Source organism: Helicoverpa armigera, chromosome 30, assembly GCF_030705265.1.
Source record: "Helicoverpa armigera isolate CAAS_96S chromosome 30, ASM3070526v1, whole genome shotgun sequence".
Taxonomy (NCBI): Eukaryota; Metazoa; Arthropoda; class Insecta; order Lepidoptera; family Noctuidae; genus Helicoverpa; species Helicoverpa armigera.
Genome location: NC_087149.1, coordinates 1,262,361 through 1,287,153, shown reverse-complemented (window position 1 = coordinate 1,287,153; position 24,793 = coordinate 1,262,361). Strand labels below are relative to the sequence as shown.

Below are 24,793 nucleotides of genomic sequence, written 5' to 3'. Positions count from 1 at the left end.
TGAGGAACATTATCAAGTGTTACCCCGGTATGTTACGTTACCCAGCTGCAAACAGGGGTGTTCTCGGTACCTAGAAGAACGCTTACCTTAACAAAATCCTGCTCAAACTTGAACCAATCCCCCATTTCTGCAGAGGGGAACTATATGAAGTGTTACCCCGGTATGTCACGTTACCCAGCTGCAAAGACACGTGTTCTCACCTTAATAAAGTCCTCCTCGAACTTGTATGCGCCGCCGCCGGTCGCGTATATAGTGTTGACGAGGTCCGCCATGCCCTTAGACCTGGCTAGCTGGAGGAACGCACCCACTTCTGATGTGGGGAACCTTATGAAGTGTATTGTTACATTACCCATGTGCAAAGAGGGGTGTTCTCGGTACCTAGAAGACCGCTTACCCTAATAAACCAGATGCCGACGAATTGAGAACCTTCTAATTTTTAGGGAGTCGGTTAAAAATTACCCTCAAACTTGAAGCAACACCGCCATTTTCGATGTTAGCAACATTATGAAGTGTTACCCCAGTATGTCACGTTACCCAGCTGCAAAGCGACAGTTCTCACCTTAATAAAGTCCTCCTCAAACTTGTAGGCGCCGCCGCCGGTCGCGTATATAGTGTTGACGAGGTCCGCCATGCCCTTAGACCTGGCTAGCTGGAGGAACGCCCCCACTTCTGAGGTGGGGAACCTTATGAAGTGTATTGTTACGTTACCCATGTGCAAAGAGGGGTGTTCTCGGTACCTAGAAGACCATATACCTTGTCCTTAGTACCTAAATGACCAATTACCTTGTTCTTGGCACCTAGAAGACTGAAGCAACCCCCCATTTCTGCAGTGAGAAACATTATGAAGTGTTACCCCCGGTATGTCACGTTACCCAGCTGCAAAGAGAAGTGTTCTCACCTTAATAAAGTCCTCCTCGAACTTGTATGCGCCGCCGCCGGTCGCGTATATAGTGTTGACGAGGTCCGCCATGCCCTTAGACCTGGCTAGCTGGAGGAACGCCCCCACTTCAGAGGTCGGGAACCTTATGAAGTGAATTGTTACGTTACCCATGTGCAAAGAGGGGTGTTCGCGGTGCCTAGAAGACTACATACCTTGTCTTTAGTACCTAAATGACCAATTACCTTGTTCTTGGCACCTAGAAGACCACTTACCTTAATAAAATCCTCTTCAAACTAGAACGAACTCCCCATTTCTGCAGTAAGGAACCTTATGAAGTGTTACCCCGGTATGTCACGTTACCCAGCTGCAAAGAGACGTGTTCCTACCTTAATAAAGTCCTCCTCGAACTTGTAGGCGCCGCCGCCGGTCGCGTATATAGTGTTGACGAGGTCCGCCATGCCCTTAGACCTGGCTAGCTGGAGGAACGCCCCCACTTCTGATGTTGGGAACCTTATGAAGTGTATTGTTACGTTACCCATGTGCAAAGAGGGGTGTTCTCGGTACCTAGAAGACCGCTCACCTTGTCCTTAATACCTAAATGACCAATTGCTTTGTTCTTGGCACCTAGAAGACTACTTACCTTGATAAAATCCTCTTCAAACTTGAAGAAACCCCCCATTTTCGATGTTAGGAACCATATGAAGTGTTACCCGGTATGTCACGTTACCCAGCTGCAAAGAGAAGTGTTCTCACCTTAATAAAGTCCTCCTCGAACTTGTAGGCGCCGCCGCCGGTCGCGTATATAGTGTTGACGAGGTCCGCCATGCCCTTAGACCTGGCTAGCTGGAGGAACGCCCCCACTTCTGATGTGGGGAACCTTATGAAGTGTTACCCCGGTATGTCACGTTACCCAGCTGCAAAGAGACGTGTTCTCACCTTAATAAAGTCCTCCTCGAACTTGTAGGCGCCGCCGCCGGTCGCGTATATAGTGTTGACGAGGTCCGCCATGCCCTTAGACCTGGCTAGCTGGAGGAACGCACCCACTTCTGATGTCGGGAACCTTATGAGATGTATTGTTACGTTACCCATGTGCAAAGAGGGGTGTTCTGGGTACCTAGAAGACCACATACCTTGTCCAATAGTACCTAAATGGCCAATTACCTGGTTTTTGGCACCTAGAAGACAACTTACTTTAACAAAATCCTCCTGAAACTTGAAGCAACCCACTATTTCTGCAGTGGGGAACCTTATGAAGTGTTAGACCGGATTGTCACGTTACCCACATGCAAAGAGGGGTGTTCTCGGTACCTAGAAGACAGCTTACACCTTAATAAAACCTCCTTTTTGGGAAGTCGGTCAAAAATTACCCTCAAACTTGAACCAACCCCCCATTTCTGCAGTAAGGAACCTTATGAAGTGTTACCCCGGTATGTCACGTTACCCAGCTGCGAAGAGACGTGTTCTCACCTTAATAAAGTCCTCCTCGAACTTGTAGGCGCCGCCGCCGGTCGCGTATATAGTGTTGACGAGGTCCGCCATGCCCTTAGACCTGGCTAGCTGGAGGAACGCCCCCACTTCTGAGGTCGGGAACCTTATGAAGTGTATTGTTACGTTACCCATGTGCAAAGAGGGGTGTTCTCGGTACCTAGAAGACCACATACATTGTCCTTAGCACCTAGAAGACAACTTACCGCAATAAAATCCTCTTCAAACTTGAAGCAATCCCCCATTTCTGCAGTAAGGAACCTTGTGTAGTGTTACCCCGATATGTCACGTTACCCAGCTGCAAAGAGACGTGTTCTCACCTTGATAAAGTCTTCCTCGAACTTGTAGGCGCCGCCGCCGGTCGCGTATATAGTGTTGACGAGGTCCGCCATGCCCTTAGACCTGGCTAGCTGGAGGAACGCCCCCACTTCTGATGTGGGGAACCTTATGAAGTGTTACCCCGGTATGTCACGTTACCCAGCTGCAAAGAGACGTGTTCTCACCTTAATAAAGTCCTCCTCGAACTTGTAGGCGCCGCCGCCGGTCGCGTATATAGTGTTGACGAGGTCCGCCATGCCCTTAGACCTGGCTAGCTGGAGGAACGCACCCACTTCTGATGTCGGGAACCTTATGAGATGTATTGTTACGTTACCCATGTGCAAAGAGGGGTGTTCTGGGTACCTAGAAGACCACATACCTTGTCCAATAGTACCTAAATGGCCAATTACCTGGTTTTTGGCACCTAGAAGACAACTTACTTTAACAAAATCCTCCTGAAACTTGAAGCAACCCACTATTTCTGCAGTGGGGAACCTTATGAAGTGTTACCCCGGATTGTCACGTTACCCACATGCAAAGAGGGGTGTTCTCGGTACCTAGAAGACAGCTTACACCTTAATAAAACCTCCTTTTTGGGAAGTCGGTCAAAAATTACCCTCAAACTTGAACCAACCCCCCATTTCTGCAGTAAGGAACCTTATGAAGTGTTACCCCGGTATGTCACGTTACCCAGCTGCGAAGAGACGTGTTCTCACCTTAATAAAGTCCTCCTCGAACTTGTAGGCGCCGCCGCCGGTCGCGTATATAGTGTTGACGAGGTCCGCCATGCCCTTAGACCTGGCTAGCTGGAGGAACGCCCCCACTTCTGAGGTCGGGAACCTTATGAAGTGTATTGTTACGTTACCCATGTGCAAAGAGGGGTGTTCTCGGTACCTAGAAGACCATATACCTTGTCCTTAGTACCTAGAAGTGTTCTTGGCACCTAGAAGGCCACTTACCTTGATAAAATCCTTCTCAAACTTGAAGCAACCTCCTATTTCTGCAGTAAGGAACATTATGAAGTGTTACCCCCAATATGTTACGTTACCCAGCTGCAAAGAGACGTGTTCTCACCTTAATAAAGTCTTCCTCGAACTTGTAGGCGCCGCCGCCGGTCGCGTATATAGTGTTGACGAGGTCCGCCATGCCCTTAGACCTGGCTAGCTGGAGGAACGCCCCTACTTCTGATGTGGGGAACCTTATGAAGTGTATTGTTACGTTACCCATGTGCAAAGAGGGGTATTCTCGGTACCTAGAAGACCACATACCTTGTCCTTAGTACCTCAATGACCGATTACCTGGTTCTTGGCACCTAGAAGACAACTTACCTTAACAAAATCCTTCTCAAACTTGAAGCGACCCCCCATTTCTGATGTTAGGAACCATATGAAGTGTTACCCCCGCTATGTTACGTTACCCAGCTGCAAAGAGACGTGTTCTCACCTTAATAAAGTCCTCCTCGAACTTGTAGGCGCCGCCGCCGGTCGCGTATATAGTGTTGACGAGGTCCGCCATGCCCTTAGACCTGGCTAGCTGGAGGAACGCCCCCACTTCTGATGTGGGGAACCTTATGAAGTGTATTGTTACGTTACCCATGTGCAAAGAGGGGTGTTCTCGGTACGTAGAAGACCATATACCTTGTCCTTAGTACCTAGAAGTGTTTTTGGCATCTAGAAGACAATTTACCTTGATAAAATCCTCTGCAAACTTGAAGCTACCCCCCATTTCTGCGGGGGGAAACCTTATGAAGTGTTACCCCGGTATGTCACGTTACCCAGCTGCAAAGAGACGAGTTCTCACCTTAATAAAGTCCTCCTCGAACTTGTAGGCGCCGCCGCCGGTCGCGTATATAGTGTTGACGAGGTCCGCCATGCCCTTAGACCTGGCGAGCTGGAGGAACGCCCCCACTTCTGATGTGGGGAACCTTATGAAGTGTATTGTTATGTTACCCATCTGCAAAGAGGGGTGTTCTCGGTACCTAGAAGACCACATACCTTGTCCAATAGTACCTTAATGACCAATTACCATGTTTTTGGCATCTAGAAGACAAATTACCTTAACAAATCCTCTTCAAACTTGAAGCAACCCCCCACTTCTGATGTTTAGAACCTTATGAAGTAACCGCGGATTGTCACGTTACCCAGCTGCAAAGAGAGGTGTTCTCACCTTAATAAAGTCCTCTTCAAACTTGTAGGCGCCGCCGCCGGTCGCGTATATAGTGTTGACGAGGTCCGCCATGCCCTTAGACCTGGCTAGCTGGAGGAACGCCCCCACTTCTGAGGTCGGGAACCTTATGAAGTGTAGGGTACCGCGACGACCGCGGATTGTTACGTTGTCCATCTGCGAAACACAAGAGGTTGAGATTTTCAGCTGTTCCAGTGGAAACTACATCGTGAATCAGTATGAAAAGTAGCCTATAGACTTCTTTGATAAATAGGTTTCGTAACAGTAAAAAGTAGATCTCCAGTATCTACTTTTCACTTAAGCGCGTTCAAGCAATTAAACAAACTTCAGCTTTTTAATATCCGTATAGGGTTTTATGTCTTTTTAAGAGTAAATAGGCATCAAATTCATTATTATTAAGTAAAAATAAAAATTGCCAACACAAAACCGGATAAATAGCAAAAACTCTATATTAATGAAAACTACCAGACCGATTTGAAAAATATTTCTTTTTAACAGAATCCGTAGAAGAATTCCTACGGGAAATCTAGAAATTACCAACACAAAATCTTTCTTCAAAGTCTGTCACAAAAATTTTCTTCTTATAGAATAAAACAGAAAAAAATCCTAGATACTCGTACCAATTACAGTTTATTTTTTTTAAGTATCTTTGTTTTATGATGAAATTACTGTAACTATTACAGCCTTTTTTTTTATCGTCCCACTGCTGGGCACAGGCCTCCTCTCACACGGAGAAGGATTAAGCATTAATTATGATGAAATTAAGGTCGATATTCCACTCTGTAAAAACTCCTTACCTGTAAATGTACATCCCGTCTGCCAGTCTTGCCATAAGCCGAGTTCCTCGTAAGATATCGTCTGATATTCTTCAGTACTTCCGTCTCCTTGTCCAGCTCGCGCCGGTTCGTCTCCCGAGGCTCGAAGTAGACCAGCTTCGTGAGGGTACCGCCGATGTCCATGCCGAACCAGGGCATCGCTGTGGAGAAATTTCAAGGTATTGGGTAAAATGTTGTAATGAGACTGGAAGTCCCTGCTAAATGGAAGGACCCAAACGTAGGTGGGGAAAAGGTTAGGCAGATGTTAAGCAAAATCATATCTCCATCCATCCTCCGAGCCTTTTTCCCAAACTATGTTGGGGTCGGCTTCCAGTCTAACCGGATTCAGCTGAGTACCAGTGTGTTACAAGCAGCGACCAAAAAAAACTATGTTTATATAATAAAGAGGACTTTTCTAGTAGTTAGTGACAGAGTGCACTAAAGGCTTCATTACTACTGATCTGATTTGATTTATTTCAGTTTTAAATAGCCTATTTATCGAAGAGCTACTTTTTATTAGGGTACGTGGAGTAGTTCCTACAGGGCACGGTTGCAACCGCTGGCAGGACCTTATTAGAGATATTCGTTAAGACAGATAGGTATGTCATGTCTTGATATTCTCATGATTGTCACTTTTCACGGGTATTCGTTGCTGATCTCTCTCCGGTGGTGTCGGATTGCCGTCCCATCGCGCTATGAGAGTGAAGGAATTGTGAGTGCACCGGTGTCCAAGCAAATAAAAAAGTCCTCTTGACGTGGTACTGTAACAAATTAGTTTTTCATGTTACTTACGTGGTGCATCGTTGTCCGGCGGCGTCGGTGGAGCGTCCTCCATTTTCACACAGTTGTCCTTGCTCATCGGGGCGGTGTACGGGGCGCGACGCGCTCGGTTTAGTATTTTACTCCTGTAAATAAGACCACAAAAACTTAGCTTTTTCTATACGAATTTACAATAAATTCTTATGATTTTCACTCCCAAAACATTCCAAAGTCTGCAATTAGTCTAGGAGCTAACTTTAACATTTAGGGATAGCCGCATAGTCATCTGGCTGATGTCGTGGCCAGGTAGATAGTTAGCGGGCATACGTCTTGGATAAAGCAGATGCGACTTATTAGGACGGAGCTAGGCGGAAAGTTAACTGACTAAAGTATTCAATAATGCAGGGAACCACATTTTAGGATGAGGGTTAGATGGATCGCTTGGCTTATTTTGAGACTAAGCGGATAGTTACCCAGCTAAGATCCTGTGAAGGACCAGTCGTTCCTGGGGCATATTAATACATGGCTAGAGGCGGATAGCTAGGATAGGATAGCTAGCATAGGTTTAAGTCGAGGCTAAGCAGATAGTTAGCCAGCCAAGATCCTGTGAAGGACCGGGAGCTCTTGCTCTTGCTACATATTAGTACATGGCTAGCTGGATAGTTACAAGGCTAGGCGGATAGTTACCTGGCCAAACTCTTGGGTACGGCAGGGAGCGGCGTGGAGCGGCGTTGCCGTCCGCACGCCGCTAAACAGCCCTCACACCGGTGCAATCGCATCTGAAACAATAACATTATCATCATAAATATAAATTATAAAATAGATATATTCTTCGTTATGTACATCACTTCAAAAAAAAAAAGAAATATATTTTTGTTGGCGTTAGATTAACGCTCAATCCTTCTCCTTGTGAGAAGACGCAGCCCAGCAGTGGGATAGGCGGTCTTACAGACAACCTTTGGATGGATTGAGACGCAATAAAATATCTATATACAGTGGCTTAATCAGCACTTTGAGAAGTTTCCAGAAGAAAAGAAATTAGTCCATCTTTAAGATAACCCTAAAATAACAGACACGTATTTATTTTTCTCTCACAAAAAACAACGAATGTACAACACGACTGAATTTTGTGTTAAATGTGTTGTACACTTCTAATGTTAAAAAAATTGCAACAAACGTAGATGAGACGTCACAAGCCCTCAATCTTTGTTGTGTTGAATCTTAGTACTTTTTGCTCATCGGAAAGAAGACGGTTTAACACGGATCACTATTTTTCAACACTCTTAGTAAATTAGCACTTTTTCACGTCAAATTACATTGGACAGAATCCCCAAAAACGCCCCCTTTCATCATGTCCTAGTGTTATCAAATCAAATCTCTTTATTTACAGGCTGCATAGACCCCTAGATATATACCTTAAAGACTAACATACATATTATATTTTACAAACATTGTTATGGCTGGGAAGAAGAAACGGTGACGAGTGCCAGTAAAATCGGGCGAATTGACTACTAACCCGTGATTTCGTAAACTGCCTTTCCTTTTTAGACATAATTTTCTTTAACATTTAAACCACTTTAACACTCAGAGAACATCATCGAACAAAAACAAAGACTTATTGATGACAATATTACGTATTATCTTTACTAATCTATACTAATATGATAAGGAGAAAAAAAATTGTTTGTTCGTTTATACGCTAAAGGCTCGTAAAACTTCTGAATCGATTTGAAAAATTCTTTCACTGTTGGAAGCTACACTCTTCCCGAGTAACATAGACTATATTTTATCCCGGTACGGGCAGTTGTGCCCACGGGACGCGGGTGAAACCGCGGGGAAACAGCAACTATGAAATACTTTAAGTGTCTTATTGCTCTTATCTGTCGAACTTGAAAATAAATTGTAGCTTGTAAAGATAATATAGTTGGGGTTATATTAAAGTCCATAAAATATAACAACATATTGTATAATTGTTTTATCTGTGACGACGAAACACCTGTTTTTAGAACGTAGATAATATAATGGCGTCCTAGCCAATTGTCGGTCACGGCGGCTGTTCTCATATAAGGAGATCAGTCAGCTGCGCAGAACATATTATAGTGCACGCACATTTGCTTGGACTGCGGTGCACTCACTATCCCTTCACTCTTATAGCGCGATGGGACGACAATCCGACACCACCGGAGAGATTCGAAATGAAGGTATATTGAGAACGCTAACTGTCAATATGGGTAAATTACCATATGTATTAGGTGTTACCTGTTTCCGCGTGGCAACTACTTCACGCACCCGGATAAAAGGTACATAAGTCTATAGCCGTACTCGATATATGGGCCATCTAACACCGTAAGATTTAAAAAAAAAAATCTTCAGCTTTGTAATATTACTATAGATGACTGGCTTCAAAGATACATACTTATTTGACATGAACTGTAAGTATGTACAATCATCTGTTCACGGTTTTCCAGTATACAAGTTAAACCGCGGGATATACGTAATAGTATGTGCTGTTAGAGGTCTAGGACATATCCATTAAATAGGACATTAACTGGGTTATTCCAAAAGTAATAAAAATTTATAACAAATGGTCCTAATTGTTATTATGAGTGGTGTAAGAAAAATAGATCAGATTACATTTTTATCACGGCTCGTGCGTGGCTAATGAACAACCGTTAAGTTAAGCAACGCTTGCTGCATTCGGTCAGGGGATGGGTGGCCATCTTCTGTCTAGCTTTTTCCCAACTATGTTGGTGTCGGCTTCCAGTCTCACTGGATGTAGCAAAGTACCACTGTATTACAAGGAGCAACGGTCTATCTGATCTTCTCAATACAGTTACCCGGGCAACCCGATACCCCTTGGTAAGGCTGGTTGTCAGACTTCTGACTACCCGTAACGACTGCCAAAGATGTTCAAATGACAGCCGGGATCTACCCACGGAAGAACTCGTCGTGACAAAGATGGTCAGCTATCCTAGGACCTGTCGCCAAACTTTGCTCAGAGTGACTGTCACTTAGCCACGAGGGTTACAAAGGGTGCTAAGTTTAAAAGGTACACGACCTCAATAAAACAACAAATTAATTATTTGCTTTACAATGTTAAAACAATTGATAAAGGGTCGATGACCTTTGACTGTCTGGTCAAAAGTTCACTTGAGAACAATATAACTGTTCATATGTAAGTATCTACTTTTATAGCGTATCTTATGGTGAAATTGTTCATGACTGTCTATCTGACCTTCTCAATCTAGGTACCCGGGCAACCCAATACCCCTTGCCAAGACTAGCTGTCAGACTCTCTGGCTTCTGACTACCCGTAACGACTGTCCAAATGATAGCCGGCCTTTCCGAAATACAGAAGAACTCGTCATGACCAAATGATCACCCATCCACGGACCGACCGTGCCCAGCATTGCTTAACTCTATCACGATCGATCCGCGCGGCTTTGACATAGCCACGAGGTTTACTTTTTGCTGTTAAAATGTTAAAAATATTTGCGGCATTCTGACATACATTGTATTACGGCTATCTTCGGGTGTGGGTATCGCTAGATAAGAAAAAGGTTCAGAAAGTTAGATAATCTTGGAATTCCTATCTAACTTATCTTTTTATAGCTAACATATGCCGTTTTCCTGCAGTTTCAGGCGCGTTGCGTGAGAACTACTGCCGGTACGGGTATAAAATATAGCCTATGTTACTCGGGAAGAGTGTAGCTTTCCAACAGTGACATAATTTTTCAAACGGGTTCATTAATTTGGGAGCCTTTTGAGAACAAACCAACAAAAATTGTTTCGTACTTATTAAGATTCTAAAGTTACCCATTTGTCTTACTAAGTTATACAATTTTATGTCGGTTGTATTTACAAGTACATGTATAAGTATATATGGTCATATTATTGCCATTTATTATCTCAAGGTGAATGTCAAGGTCAGCGTAAATGCCGGAAATTTTATTATTTTTATTAGAAAAACACTTAAGAATACAATGTGAGGCACTATAAAAATCATGTAACTTAAAACTAGTGTCCTAGCTATTGTCGGCCACGGCGGCTGTTCTCATGTAAGGAGATCAGTCAGATACGCAGGACATATTATAGTTTGTGCACATTAGCTAGTACTGCGGTGCACTCAGTATTCCTGCACTCTCATAACGCGATGCGACGACAAGCCGACACCACCGGAGAGAGATCACAAGCAGGACCTACATTAACGTGCGACACGATGCACGGGTGCATCATCAACTTCCAGACTCCGGGCTGTTTTGAGAAAGTTTCTAAATCTAAAACCCACAGAGGGATTCGGCCCGACTCGGGAATCAAACCCGAGGCCTCGTGCAAAACAGTCGTGCTATGCGACTGCTAGACCAACGAGTCTACTGTCCAAACCGGGATGAAATGTAGCCTATGTTACTCGGGAAGAGTGTAGCTTTCAAACAGTGAAAGATTTTTTCAAATAGTTTCCGAGCAAACTAACAATATATTTTTTCTGTTTATTATATTAGTAGGTATAGATAATACCTATGTATTTGTATGTTTGTCCATCATTAATAGGAATCATGTTGAGTTATCAATAATTTTGTTACATTGCCAATATATTATGCAATGTCCGCATAGCAATTTTAGGAATTTTATAGTGCATATTATATGCAATTATGCAATGTCACATTTTTGTGTACTTATTTATAAACGGCTACGATATTAAATTTATTTTAATAATTGCATCTTTTTATTTCGGAGCGATTGTAAAAGATTTCATTTATTAGAATTCCGAACCGTGGGAGAAATTCGGGAGAAACACATAGATAGAATATTGGAAACGGTCTTTAGCCACAATCATCATCATCTTTCTGCCGTGTTCCCAAGTCATTTAGGGTCGGCGCAACATGTCTTTTTCTTCCATTCCTCTCTGTCAGACGTCATACTTACATCCACTCCCTTCTGCATCATGTCCTCTTTCAGACAATCAATCCATCATTTCCTCGGTCTACCTCTACCTCTCCATCTTTCCACATTCATACTTAGTTGTTAGCCCTAATATTTTTCATTATTTCCAACTCCATCCATTAAACTTTTTGATAAGTAGTAAAAATTTTCGCCGTCGCGTCACTGTGTATTTGCAATGATAATTTTCAGTAAATATAAATATTTAACAGCTTGAACAAAGGGGAATAAATCATTTAGAATAAAGACTTTTGAATGTGACGTCAAAATGATATAATAATAAATATTTGATGTTATCTCATTTCTGAACAAAGGTCTCTTTTCATACATAGCCCAAGAGCTAGCGACTGCAAGATGTATTTTATAAAGCATTTCATCATCTCCCGAGCCTTTTCCCAACTATGTTGGGGTCAGCTTCCAGTTTAAACGTATGCAGCTGAGTACCAGTGTGACATAAGGAGCGACTGCCTATCTGACCTCCTCAACCCAGTTACCCGGACAACCCAAAAACCCTAACTGGTTTCTGACTCACCGTAACGACTGCCAAGGATGTTCAATGACAGCCGGGACCTACAGTTTAACGTGCCATCCGAAACACAGTTATTGGTATCCAATATATACTTTGAAACTACATAGGGGCTTAGAAAATACAAAAATGATAAATATATACTAATTTTATAAAGCTGAAGAGTTTGTTTGACTGAACGCACTTATTTCAGGACCTATTTTTCCGATTTTAAAGAGTCTTTTAGTGTTAGATAGCCCATTTATCGAGGAACACTATAATAGGCCAATTTTTATCCGGGTTCGTGCAGTTCCCACGGGATGCGGGTGAAACCGCTGACAGAAGCTAGTGTTGCTAAGGGTGCGTCTACACGGTGCATGTAGCTGGAGCAAGTTAACATGCTCAAGTGACAAGAGCTCGCGGTTGGGTATTTTGCTTTGGTACATGCGCGAGTCGCTGGACCCGCACGTTTTTAAAATGCATGTAACCTGCGCATGTGTCTCAACATGCGCAAGCTACTTGCACCGTGTAGACGCACCCTAACAAATAGTCATAATGTTTGATTCTAACGTCATATGTGAACATGAGGTGATGTTATATTTACTCATTATATGTATTGTTTAACTTAATGGTTAACTTAAAGTTGAAACAAACATATGTGAGAAATATTATTATCTGTTCCGGGTTCACTTGATTGTTTATCTATAGCTTTAGTAATCTACACTAATATAATAAGGGAAACTTTGTTTGTTTGTACGTAAAGGCTCCGAAACTATTGAAGATTTGAAAAATTCTTTCACAGTTGGAAAGCTACACTGTTTCCGAGTAACATAGGCTATATTTTATCCCGGTACGGGCAGTAGTTCCCACGGGACGCGAGTGAAATCGCGGGAAAACGGGTGTCTTATTGTATGTCTGACTGTTACCAATTTGATAAAACTGGCATACAAATGATATCAGAAAAAAGAATTTGAGCTGCTTTTCGAGGAATTCTAAGAATTCCTACGGCGTATATATTTGCCTAAATAATTAAAGCGACATAAACCGCTATACAGTTATAGATTAAATTTAAATCCAAAAATAAACTCACTTGATGAATAGTAATCACTCCTGCCTGTTCCGTCGTCATTTTGAATTAAAACAATTAACTAAATCACACTAAATATCACAGGTTGAATAAATAAATAAATTAAACTAAATTGTTTTTGTAAAATCACAGCATTTTCACATCAATCATCTTCTATGTCCAAATCCCATAGATTCGCGATACCACTCAGCAGTCTACGTATAATAGAGTCAACAATTTTATTTAAAAATATGCAGTAATAAAATAATATCCACCAACATTCGATTAGAATACGAAAATCCGTCGCGATCATCGACAGGACCGTCCCGCGCGGCGGTCGAGCCTCGAATGAGGTATTTAGCGTACTTTATTCGTATTTGGAATCGGCGCGCACGCATGTATGGCAGCGGTTATCAATGCTTAACGTGACGATCACGAACACATACTAGTTCTGTGCATTCGGTCAAGACGACGCACATAGGAGTATTTAACCCAAAAAATCGATCAAAAGTCGAATATTACAAAGTATTCATAGAAGGTAGTTTTTGCTACCTGGCAAAACGGTAGGGTCGGGGGGACAATAAACCGCTCGACTCTCTTTTGTTCTTGCTAAAATTCCGTTCACAATCAGTCGTCTTTCTAACGCAAGCTTGATCGCACGAACTTAATACCCAGTGAAAGTGAGTTAACTTAATTGTTAAAAATAAGCGTGACAGTTAGATTACTCGGTATAAATCATATTTTAGTTATGGACGGTGCAGAACAAGGTATGTAAAATTTATATCACTATTTTTTTTTGTAATATATACCTTTAACAATTATTTACTCCATCTTTTATGGGGTACATTAAAAAGATGAGTCGATTTTAGCCTTTTCCAATATTTCAAAGTCTTTTTGTTGTATTTCCGGACTTTTCCCGGGTCAAATTCTTTTTTCATCCTGTTGTTAGATATGCATATTAGAAATTTAAAAAGAAAATAGCTGCCAACATGTGCCAAAATGAAAACATTTTGAAAATTAAGTGCATGTGGTATTTACAAAAACAAACTTTATTTTGCGGTCACTTAAGTTAATTTCAGATTTCTCTTGTTGTAGGGTCTTCTGGTACAAAGGTCGTGACGCGAAATTATGTTTTCCGAAAATCGAGGGAATATACTGAACCAGATTTCGGAAAAAAGTTGGATTTATTGGAGTTTGAAATAATTAATGACTCTTCATTCCCAACTGATCAAAAATCATAGTTTATTCAAACATTTTCTCGTCTCAAGTCTGAAATGAAGTCTAAGTGGCAGACAGCAAAGCGAACAGAAAGTGTATTTTTGAAAAAATACCATGATTGGTTACAAGGCACTCTTGAAATACCGAAAAAAAAAATAATATTGAAAAATCCCCGGGTCGGCCAAGCAAAGAGTTCGCGGAACTAACAGACTGCAGTAAGCGTCGGAAGACATCACATTTACGAGGCAAAAATGAAGCAGATACACTAATTTATGCAGGTCAAATGGCGCTTCGTGATAAAGGAAATGTGGATGGTGCATACGTGATAAAAGATATTATGGCATCCCCAACACGTGGTCGGAAATATCGTGAAGCTTTCAGAAAGAGCGCAACTCCTGAAGCAAAATTAAGCAACTATCGCCAAGTCAGGCTTTGTCTATATTTGTGGAAGCTGCATTAACAAGAAAGCAGTACGAAATAATTAGAGAAAGTTCTAAAAAACTATATCCGTGCTATTCCATTTTACAAAAAGCAAAACAAGATTGCTATCCAAATGCCGAGTCTTATAGGGTCACTGAAACGTGTGCAGAAATTCAGTTACAAGCATTATTATTTTAATACATGGGCCTACAGTTATTAGACACGCCATACTACCAATAGGGGCCTTATCAGAAGAAGCTGCAGAGGCTCGTAATAAACATTTTCGAAAATTCAGGGAACAATATGCAAGAAAATTCAGTAGAACTGACTGTAATATAGATGTCTTAAATAGATTATTATTAACTTCAGACCCATATTTGACAAGTATTAGACGAAAAGTGACTAAAAAATCAATAAATTTTAAACTAGAAACTAGGGAAATGTTAATGTCCTACGAAGTTGATAAGGATAAAGAGAATGCAGAAGATAGTGAATATCACTATCTTCTGCATTCTCTTTCAGATGAAGAAGAGTAGTTATAAGCGATTTAATTAATTTAATAATGTATTAGTTTATAAGTTTTTAATTAATACGTCTAAATTGTTAAAGATTGCAATAAACAAATAGAGACAAATTATTTTTTTTACACTTATTTCAAATTCCTGTTAAAAAATAAATCAAAATAGTTTTTTTTTTACTTTTTGAGTACATTTTAATGCCAATAAATAAATTATAGCAGATAAATAATTTTGATCGACTTTATTGATCAAATACCCCTATGTGCGACGATGCATGACTGGATTGACATAACTATTCCATGCGTATTTTTTTTCAGGAGATTTAGGCCGTTTGATAAGCTCGTATTTTTAGGGTTCTGTGGCCAAAAGGTAAAAGGTATTATTGATAAGAGTTTGCAGTCCGCCTGTCTGTCACGAATGATGATAGACAGTTCAGTTCTTCACAGATGATGTGAGTATTTCTGTTGCCGCTATAACAACAAATACCAAAAATTCGTACGCGAAACTAGCTCACATTTGGCCGGTATTTTTGTTCATTATGTTTGGTTGGACAAACCAACTGAATACTAAATCAGCACCTGTCTAGCCTTTTCCCAAGCATGTTGGGGTCGGCTTCCAGTCTAACCTGATGCAGCTGAGTACCCGTGTCCCACAAGGAGCGACTGCCTATCTGACCACCTCAACCCAGTTACCCGGACAATCCAATACCCCTAGGTAAGACTGGTCAAACTTACTGGCTTCTGACTACCCGTAACGACAGCCAAAGATGTTCAATGACAGCTGTTACAAAACGATTGTAAAAAGTCGTCATTCATTAAATATTTCAGTTTTAAATTGTCACCACCTTGGCAGTACTTTGCATAGGTAAAGAGTTGAACTCTAGACCCCGACGTGACGCCGAGTAGGACTTAAGTAATTCACTTAGTTTATATGTTAATGTATTGATTCAGTACTTAAAATCGAAAGAGATACAACGGGAATATTCGAAATTTATTTTGTTATGAATTTTGAACGATATCAAAGGAACAATTTGATCATCTTTATCAATCGTGACGAGTTCCTTCGTGGAGAGGGCACATAATAAATAATAGTTTAAAAAAAACTAAAAACACGCTTTTTATAGAAAAACGAACTAAAAAATTGAAAATAAATGTTAATGAATTTAAATTAAGAAAACAGTGTTAAAATACAAAAAAAATATTTTAAAAAAAGCGTGGGGTGCATGGTGTCAACAGTTATAAATATTTTATTGACAGATATGAGTACAGTGATTTTCATTTCGATAATATCTTAAAAAGCACCCCACGCTTTTCATAAAATATTTTTTTTTGTATTTTAACACTGTTTTCTTAATTTAAATTCATTAACATTTATTTTCAATTTTTTAGTTCGTTTTTCTATAAAAAGCGTGTTTTTAGTTTTTTTTAAACTATTATTTATTTTCTACTTTTTAGTTTGTTTTAAAACTATTATTTGTTTTGTAGAATTAAAATTCTCTTTAGTATACAAAAATTTGTCAATATTAGAGAAAACGGCTAAAGATAATTATTGGAAATAAAAATTAACATCGAGTCCTGCCTTATCGACTGTAGAGAAAAATTCTAGAAAATTTTAATTAATTTTCTTACCTTATCGACTATAGACGAAAATTATATAAATTAACAAAAATCATATTTTGCAAATTGAAAAGCCTAGAAGTCGGTTTCTAATGGATGTTACTAAGTTAATTTTGCCACCGACTTCTAGGCCGATGCACCTAAAATTAGTTTTTTTGCTTTTAGTGTTTTGGGAAGTCGGTTTAATTTTTTTGTAAAAAGGTTATTTATTTAAAGCTTTTCAGTGATACGAATAGTTGTCACTATCCATACAAGTGGGAAGTTCTCATCAATACAAAGAATATAAGTCCAAACGAGGTATTTTACATATTCAGTTGTCGAGTTCCCCCGACTTTCTCTGGTCTCCATCATCAGGTCAGCTCCAAACCTTCACTGTTGCATAGGTCTTGTCAATACGAATAATTTAAGCCCAAACACGAGGTAGTTTACATATTCAGTTGTCGAGTTCCCCCGACTTTCTCTGGTCTCCATCATCAGGTCAGCTCCAAACCTTCACTGTTGCAAAGGTCTTGCCAATACAAATAATTTAAGCCCAAACACGAGGTAGTTTACATATTCAGTTGTCGAGTTCCCTCGACCCTCTCTGGTCTCCATCATCAGGTCAGCTCCAAACCTTCACTGTTGCAAAGGTCTTGCCAATACAAATTATTTAAGCCCAAACACGAAGTAGTTTACATATTCAGTTGTCGAGTTCCCTCGACCCTCTCTGGTGTCCATCATCAGGTCAGCTCCAAATCTTCAAGTTGAATAGTGCTTTTAGGCGTACACCTGAGTGTCAAGTTTTTACCCTATGTATGCCTACAACTTTTAAAGGTTGCCCTCGATTTCTCAGGGTTTCCATCATCAGATCCTGACCTGATGACTATGGGACCAACTGGCAGCTATTCCGAGTTGAACAAAAAAAGAATCACGTAAATCGGTCTATAAACCTCGGAGTAATCGATGTGTATGTGTAACCTCCTCCTTTTTGGGAAGTCGGTTAAAAATGGAATAATTTTATCAAATTAGTGTATTGTCATCGGTCCTCAATAAATCTACAAAGTTTGAACGAAATCTGGCCGTTTAAAGTGGGTCAAAATCGCGCCCAAAGAAGTCGGTTACAAACATACAGGTGAAGCTAATAAAAAGCGTGTAAAATTGGCGGGCCCGGGCTGTCATTTGAACACTTTTGACAGTCGTTACGGGTAATCAGAAGCCAGTAATTCTGACAACCAGTCTCACTTTGGGTTGCCCTACCCGGGCAGGGTATTGGGTTGACGAGTTCAGATAGGCATTCGCTTCTTGTAAAACACTGGTACTCAGCTGCATGCGGTTAGGCTGGAAGCCGACCCCAACATGGTTGGGAAAAGGCTCGGTAGATGATGATTTAGGATAGCCACACAGATTAATCTAGAGCCAAAAAGCGGCCTTTATTAGGTTTACCCAAGGCGTGGGTAAAACCGAAAGGAGCAACTAGTTTGACTACATATTTGCTTCAGAAATATCGTATTACCGGTATTTTTACACTAATTAACAGCAATTATAACTAGTAGAACTATAAGCAGTGCATTCTGACAGGAAAAAACAAGAAATGAATAGTGACAGGGGGTTTCCTCGCACCCTATTTAAAAAAAACCCCGTCCTTAAATGACATATATTATATTCAATGAAGTTTAAACCTAGGAAACTAGAATGACAGCTCTACCCTTTCCAAGTACTATACTACTATTTTGTTTGTGTGTTGTCGTGTCAGCCGAAAGACGTCCACTGCTGAACAAAGGCCACCCCGGGGTTTGCCACTTTACTTGGTCTTTAGCAACCCGCATACACTGATGTATGTACATACATATACATATATGTCTTATTGTGAGCATGTATTTTCTGTCCTATTTTTTACAGACATCAAATGACTCTTCCCGTTGCAAACACGCTATGTCGCGAGTCCACAGCTATCATGTGTTCGCGCTCAAAGGTTGCAATTTCGCGGACATTTTACAAATGTTCGCATGCAATGTGTTACTGTTTGCTAGAGCGAGTACACCAGAAGATACTTTTGTGTCACATACTAGAGGAACCTCGCCAAGAAACTACTGAGATCCATCCATGTTCCTTCTGAAGCCCTTCATGTACCAGGGTCGCGGTCACTGGCCCGTACAACTCTTCAACCCTGACCGATCTCTGAGGTAAGATCACGTGTTTAGGAGATAAAAGTCTTGTTCTAAGCGTGTGAAATGTCTAGCATCACGTGAAGATATCGTTGAAATTATCTATCGTCTATAATTGGATACGGGTGTAAAATCCTAAGGTGGTATAGAGGTTAGGTTAGCTCAAGAACGAAGGTAATGAAGTCAAAAGGGTAACAAGGCCATTGACGTTTTTTCAAGCCATGTCATTATTGAGAGCACCTTTTTATCAATTATAGGAAGTCTTCTTAACCTGGACTAGAATCAGTGTCTACGGCAGTCTCTAAACAGATAAGCCGTGCAGGACATATTATAGTGCACAAGCATTTGCGTGGACACAGGTGCACTCACTATTCCTTTACACTCATAGCGCGATGGGATGACAATCCGACACCACTGGAGAGAGTTACGCGCAGGACCGACATTAACGTGCTCTTCGGTGCACCCGTACCAATCACCACCAATATCCTATCGAAGATTGGCTACTTCTCAAAACCCACAAGGCGATTCAACTAACCATTTTTAAGTATCAACGGGCTGACTGAGGTCATCACCTCCTGAGCCTTTTCCCAACTATGTTGGGGTCGACTTGCAGTCTAACCCGATGCCCATGAGTAGCAGTGCTATACAAGGAGCGACATCCTATCTGACCTCCTCTACCCAGTTACCCGGTGAACAAGAAGTTAGTTGCAAAATATACTCAGCTTCATCCTACAGTACGGAAGAGGCTAGGCGGATAATTATAGTCATGGTTTATCTGATGTGACCTCAAGAATAGACGCCGTAAATTCAACAATGTTTAGTTAAGCGTCCAACAAGAATGTTATTAGCATACGTTACATAGTTCAAATATACTAATACAGCATAATAACAGAATGTCTAGTAAAGACATATAACTATTTTTAACTGTTACAGCCTTTTTATCGTCCCACTGCTGGGCACAGGCCTCCTCTCACACGGAGAAGGATTGAGCGTTAATCACCACTTTTTTAACGTTATTTTCTTCCTAAAAACGAGAGGTTCTAGGCGTTGTTGGTTCGAGCAAAGCTCCGGCTGTCATTTGAACATCTTTGGCAGTCGTTACGGGTAGATAGAATCCTGTAAGCCTGACAACCAGTCTTGCCTAGGGGTATTGGGTTGCTCAGGTAACTGGGTTGAGGAGGTCAGATAGACAATCTCTCCTTGTAAAACACTGCTACTCTTTATTTGGGTACGCGAAGTAGTTCCCACGGGGCGCGGGTAAAACTGATAGCGGAAGCTAGTCAGATTTATAATCTATTTGCACAAATATTTGTATGTTTATGGGTGTGTCATATGACGTAGAAAATCGTGTTCCATTCATTGATGTACGTCATGTTGTCAATTTGATTCTTGCAAAATATTTGCACAGACATGATGACCGATTGATCTGATAAACAAATGTATTGTAAACAGGAATTCCCAATGACTGAAAACTAGGAAAATAAGCTGTTTTCCGGGATGTCAAATAATATTTTAAAAGACTCAAAAGACGCAGCCCATAGCAGGCCATATTGCTCGCAGAGAAGATTGTCGATGGGGTCGAAAAGTGCTGGAGTGGAGACCACGGACTAGCAAGCGCAGCGTAAGACGTCCACCAACGAGGTGGACAGACGACTTAATAAAGGTCGCCGGAAGACGCCGGATGCAGGTCGCCTCCAACAGGTATCTGTGGAGATCTAAGGGGGAGGTCTATGTTCAGCAGTGGACGTCCTATGGCCGAGATGATGATGATGATGAAAAGACGCAGCATGGGCAGGCCCCCCACTGAATGAACGGATGAAATGAACTATTTTGACGAAAACCTTATTAATCGTATTCACACCGGTTTTATTGTTTCAAGCAAGGAAAATGTGATGGCCTACACTTTTACGGATAAGGGTAATTAAAGTACTAATTATAGGCGCATAAATTGGCAAAGAATTACTTCATAGACAAGCATAATGGAATAGCGCAATGTGCATAATTTTTTATTTATGCTTGTATTTATAGAGCCTTTCGAAAGATATGTATATATTTTTTTTATAGTATATTTTTTAACGTCAAAATTTACAAAAGACTGTCCCTAAAACGCCCACCCTTCCTATGTGTAATTGCTGGGAAGAAGTGGCGCAACAAACTCCCCAGCAACACATGTCTGTGTGTAGATTAGAAGAACCTTTCAACTACTTTTATTCAATTACTGTACGCCAATTTCTCGACTTAAAAAACGGACCATGCCAATCGCCAATGGGGACCAAAAAGTTCTCCAGTTCCTCATTATCATGACCCCTATTTTAACGACGTCAAAAATCATCAAACGACCCCTCCCGCTGTGGGTTAGCAGCGGTGAGGGAGTGTCAGACTCTTACTGACTAAAAACCGTCGTGTTCCGTCGTAGGCCTCTTATGTACCAGGGCCGCGGTAACTCGCGCGAACATTCCCGCAGCCCAGTATCATGACCCTTGAGACCCACCACGTGATCCTGACCGTAAGGTTACCGGTTCAATCCCGTTTGCATCACGTTTGCTACACATGTGTGAATGTGACTCCTGACCTTACCGTATCAGTTATATACATCATCATATCGGGTAATAGCTGATTGATTTATTATGTCAGATATGTATACCTACTCCATATTGCTCGCAGAGCAGATGGACGATGGGGTCGAAAAGTGCTGGAGTGGAGACCACGGACTAGCAAGCGCAGCATAGGACGTCCACCAACAAGGTGGACAGACGACCTTATAAAGGTCGCCGTCGACGCTGGATGCAGGTCGACCAACAGGTATCTGTGGAGATCTAAGGGGGAGGCCTATGTTCAGCAGTGGACGTCCTATGGCTGAGATGATGATATACCTATTACGTAATAATTATACAGAGGTTTTTTTTGTATCCCAAAGGCTTCCGAAAGTACTAAACTGATTTAAAATTCATTCAACTCAAGCTCAAAATATTTATTTGCTCGTGAAGGCATTTATAAGACTTTTTCAGGCGTTGCAAATATGAGGATGTTCACTGTTGCGAAGCTACACTATCCAGAGTGATATAGGCCATATTTTAATCGGGGACGAAAAGCAGTTTCCGCAGGACACAGGTAAAACCGACGAAAACAGCCAGTTTCTAACTACATACAGCTTATTGCCTCGTTGGTCTGATAGTTGCCAAGCGCCTTTCGTAAAGCAGCCCGGAGTCTGGAAGTTGGTGATCGATGCCTACTTATGCCATATGTTTATCTTGAGTCTTTACGGATAGGCAGAAGCCAGAAAGTCTGACCACCAGTCTTACCAAGGGGTATTGGGTAACTGGGTTGAAGAGATCAGATAGGCAATCACTCCTTGTGGCACACTAGTACTCAGCTGCATGCGGTTAGACTGGAAGAAATTTGGGAAAAGGCTACGCATATGATGTTCTGTATTTTATACCTTCTAGATTATTACTAACTAAGTGCATCTTCATACAGATAAGGAGAATAAAAATATATCTTATTTCTTCTTGTTTTGTCTGTTGAAATTGTTTATAATTTTATCGACAAAAAGTAGGTACGTGATACATATTTTTGGCGTTGATTAAATATACCCTTGACCTGAGATCATTGACAGTATTTTAATTTAAATATCAGTTTCAATACAAGTACACAATCCTACTAATATTATAAGCATCTACCTCGTTGGTCCCATCGCGCTGTGAGAGTGAAGGAATAGTGAGTGCACCTGTGTCCAAGCAAATGTGCGTGCACTATAATATGTCCTGCGCAGCTGGCTGATCTCCTTACATGAGAACAGCAGCCGTGACCGACAATTGGTGCCATTATTATAAACGTGAAAGTTTGTATTTATGGATGTTTGTTCCTCTTCCTCTAACTACTGGATGGGTTTTCATGAAAATTGGTCTAAACTAATCTCCACAGTACAAGAATAATAATATAATAATACCCTTGTAGATGATGTCTACACAATACGAGGGTAAAATTACGTCTCTACAACGAAATATGGTATCACTACGTCATCAAACCAAAAACTAAATATACGTAATAGATGTTTCATCTCCCGAAAGCGAATAAGCAATACTTGTGTGTGTAAATATACATGCACATTGTGTTTCTCTGCGTAAGCTCGGGAGCGCTCAGTAGTGGCCCAGTCGCAGAGTCGCACAAACACAATGCACAGAAGATGCTGTGGAGGTACAGTCAACTGCAGGTCAGTGGTAACAGTTTTATAGGAAAATCGTATATATTACGATTGAGTTAAGGTGCATGACAGTTTCCGGTGATGTGCGGTCTACCGTACCTACAGTTGTGAAGGTAACTAACGTTCGCAAAAATGTCACTCACAAAACTCAAACTGTAAAAATGTCGCTTTTAACTACATGGTAACTACAAAATAAAGGTGAGTTCTCACAAGGCGCGCTAGAAGACAGACAGAGTTTCTGGCGGACTTCAAACTTCTAATGTTTCGGCCCGGAAAGCCTGCGAGAGAAGGATACAGGATATTACAGGAAAGTGAGGAGAATTCTACACTACAGGAGAACAAAATGACGAGCGGAGATGACATAACGGAAAATCTCCTAACCACTATTCCAAATATTCTATCTATCTATTGCTAGCTTATAAGACACGTGAATTTGGAATCACTAGTATGGGGCTTGTGTCAAAATCCTATCTTGAGTAACGACTGTTCCCAATATTCTATCTATCTATTGTTTGGCTTTCTAGATAGGGATTTGACGTTACTTTTACGGGGTAAATGTCAAAATTTCATCTCTAGTATGCAAATCAAGACATACATGGATAGAATATTGGAACGGCCGTAAGAAAATAGCGTCGCCAAGATTCAGGTGTTCGGGGTACGAGGAACATGACGCGTTCTTTGGAACCCATCCATGTTTTACCTTATGGCATCTCCGCTAATCATAATTTCTACTGTCTGCCTCTTTTCATTTAGAAAAGTGATAATGGGCACCTAACAAGAGCCAAAGTGACTTTTTAACACGCATTTATTAGGTCGACCTGTGTGCAACTACATGTTATAGAATCTAAGGTAACTAATACAACTAGGGCTGCCATACGTCCGGGTTTCCCCGGATTTGTCCTCGTTTGAAGGTCGTCCGGGGGGCGTCCGGGCGGGGTTTCAAGAAGTGTCCGGGGAAAACCCGGACACTTTTCATGTAAGGAAGCACCTCATTATAGTAGTATATGTTAACAGTAAATGGATTACAAAAATCGTTTAAAAAAATCGTACTCGTCCGGGGAAAAAATACGATTTACGCCAAATGTCTTGGGTTTGGCGAAATTCGAGATGGCAGCCCTAAATACAACCATCTTCAAGGATCGTAGCGTCATGAATATTGTCGGCTGTATATAGTTTTGATACAATTCAGTGATACGGTAAGTACTACTGTCGAACTAATCTGATGATGGAGACGGAAGATATAAACTGGAACTTCATGATGGAACATCGGTGTCATACGTGCGTGTTTAACCCTTAACAACCCACAAGTGTCTCGCGGACACATTTTTGTGTTTATGTTTTCATAAAAACGAAAGTATTTATTTTTATGAATCGGCCTTTTATCTAATTTATCACCAATGTTTTACGAATCTAAATGTGCAATGAAAATATTTGTAACATGAATAGTTTATTATTTTTGGTTAATAAACGAAAATAGTACTTCATCAACCCACAAGTGTCCAACAGACACAGTAACATTTTGTTTGATTCGAGTGTGAAAGTAAATTGTTTTTTATTTACATCCACTTATATAATATTATGGTGTCGGGTGCCATGCAAGATGTGGCAGGGTCAAATCGGAAGGCTACTCAATCATCTGAACCTGCTGCGAAAAGGAAGAAGCGTTGTTATATTTGCCCTTCGAAATTATCAAGGGCTTCTAAACAGTGTTGTGATAAATGCA

The 24,793-nt window shown here is 41.0% G+C and overlaps 1 protein-coding gene across 5 annotated transcripts in view; it reads right to left on the bottom strand.

The window, feature by feature from the left end:
* The window catches only part of LOC110380537 (pantothenate kinase 3), a 53,929-nt gene that overhangs the window by 12,163 nt on the left and 16,973 nt on the right, over positions 1-24,793 (bottom strand). For 2 of the 5 annotated variants that reach the window (XM_064042936.1, XM_064042937.1), the window contains exons 3-6: positions 7,129-7,220; positions 6,475-6,587; positions 5,665-5,843; positions 4,850-5,023 (exon numbers count right to left, since the gene is read on the bottom strand). In XM_064042936.1, the coding sequence (XP_063899006.1) occupies positions 4,850-5,023; positions 5,665-5,843; positions 6,475-6,587; positions 7,129-7,220 (558 nt within the window). Of the gene's footprint in view, positions 1-4,849; positions 5,024-5,664; positions 5,844-6,474; positions 6,588-7,128; positions 7,221-7,957; positions 8,034-12,974; positions 13,349-24,793 lie in introns of those variants that run through there. The other 3 variants (XM_064042934.1, XM_064042935.1, XM_064042933.1) reach the window with 3 other exon arrangements.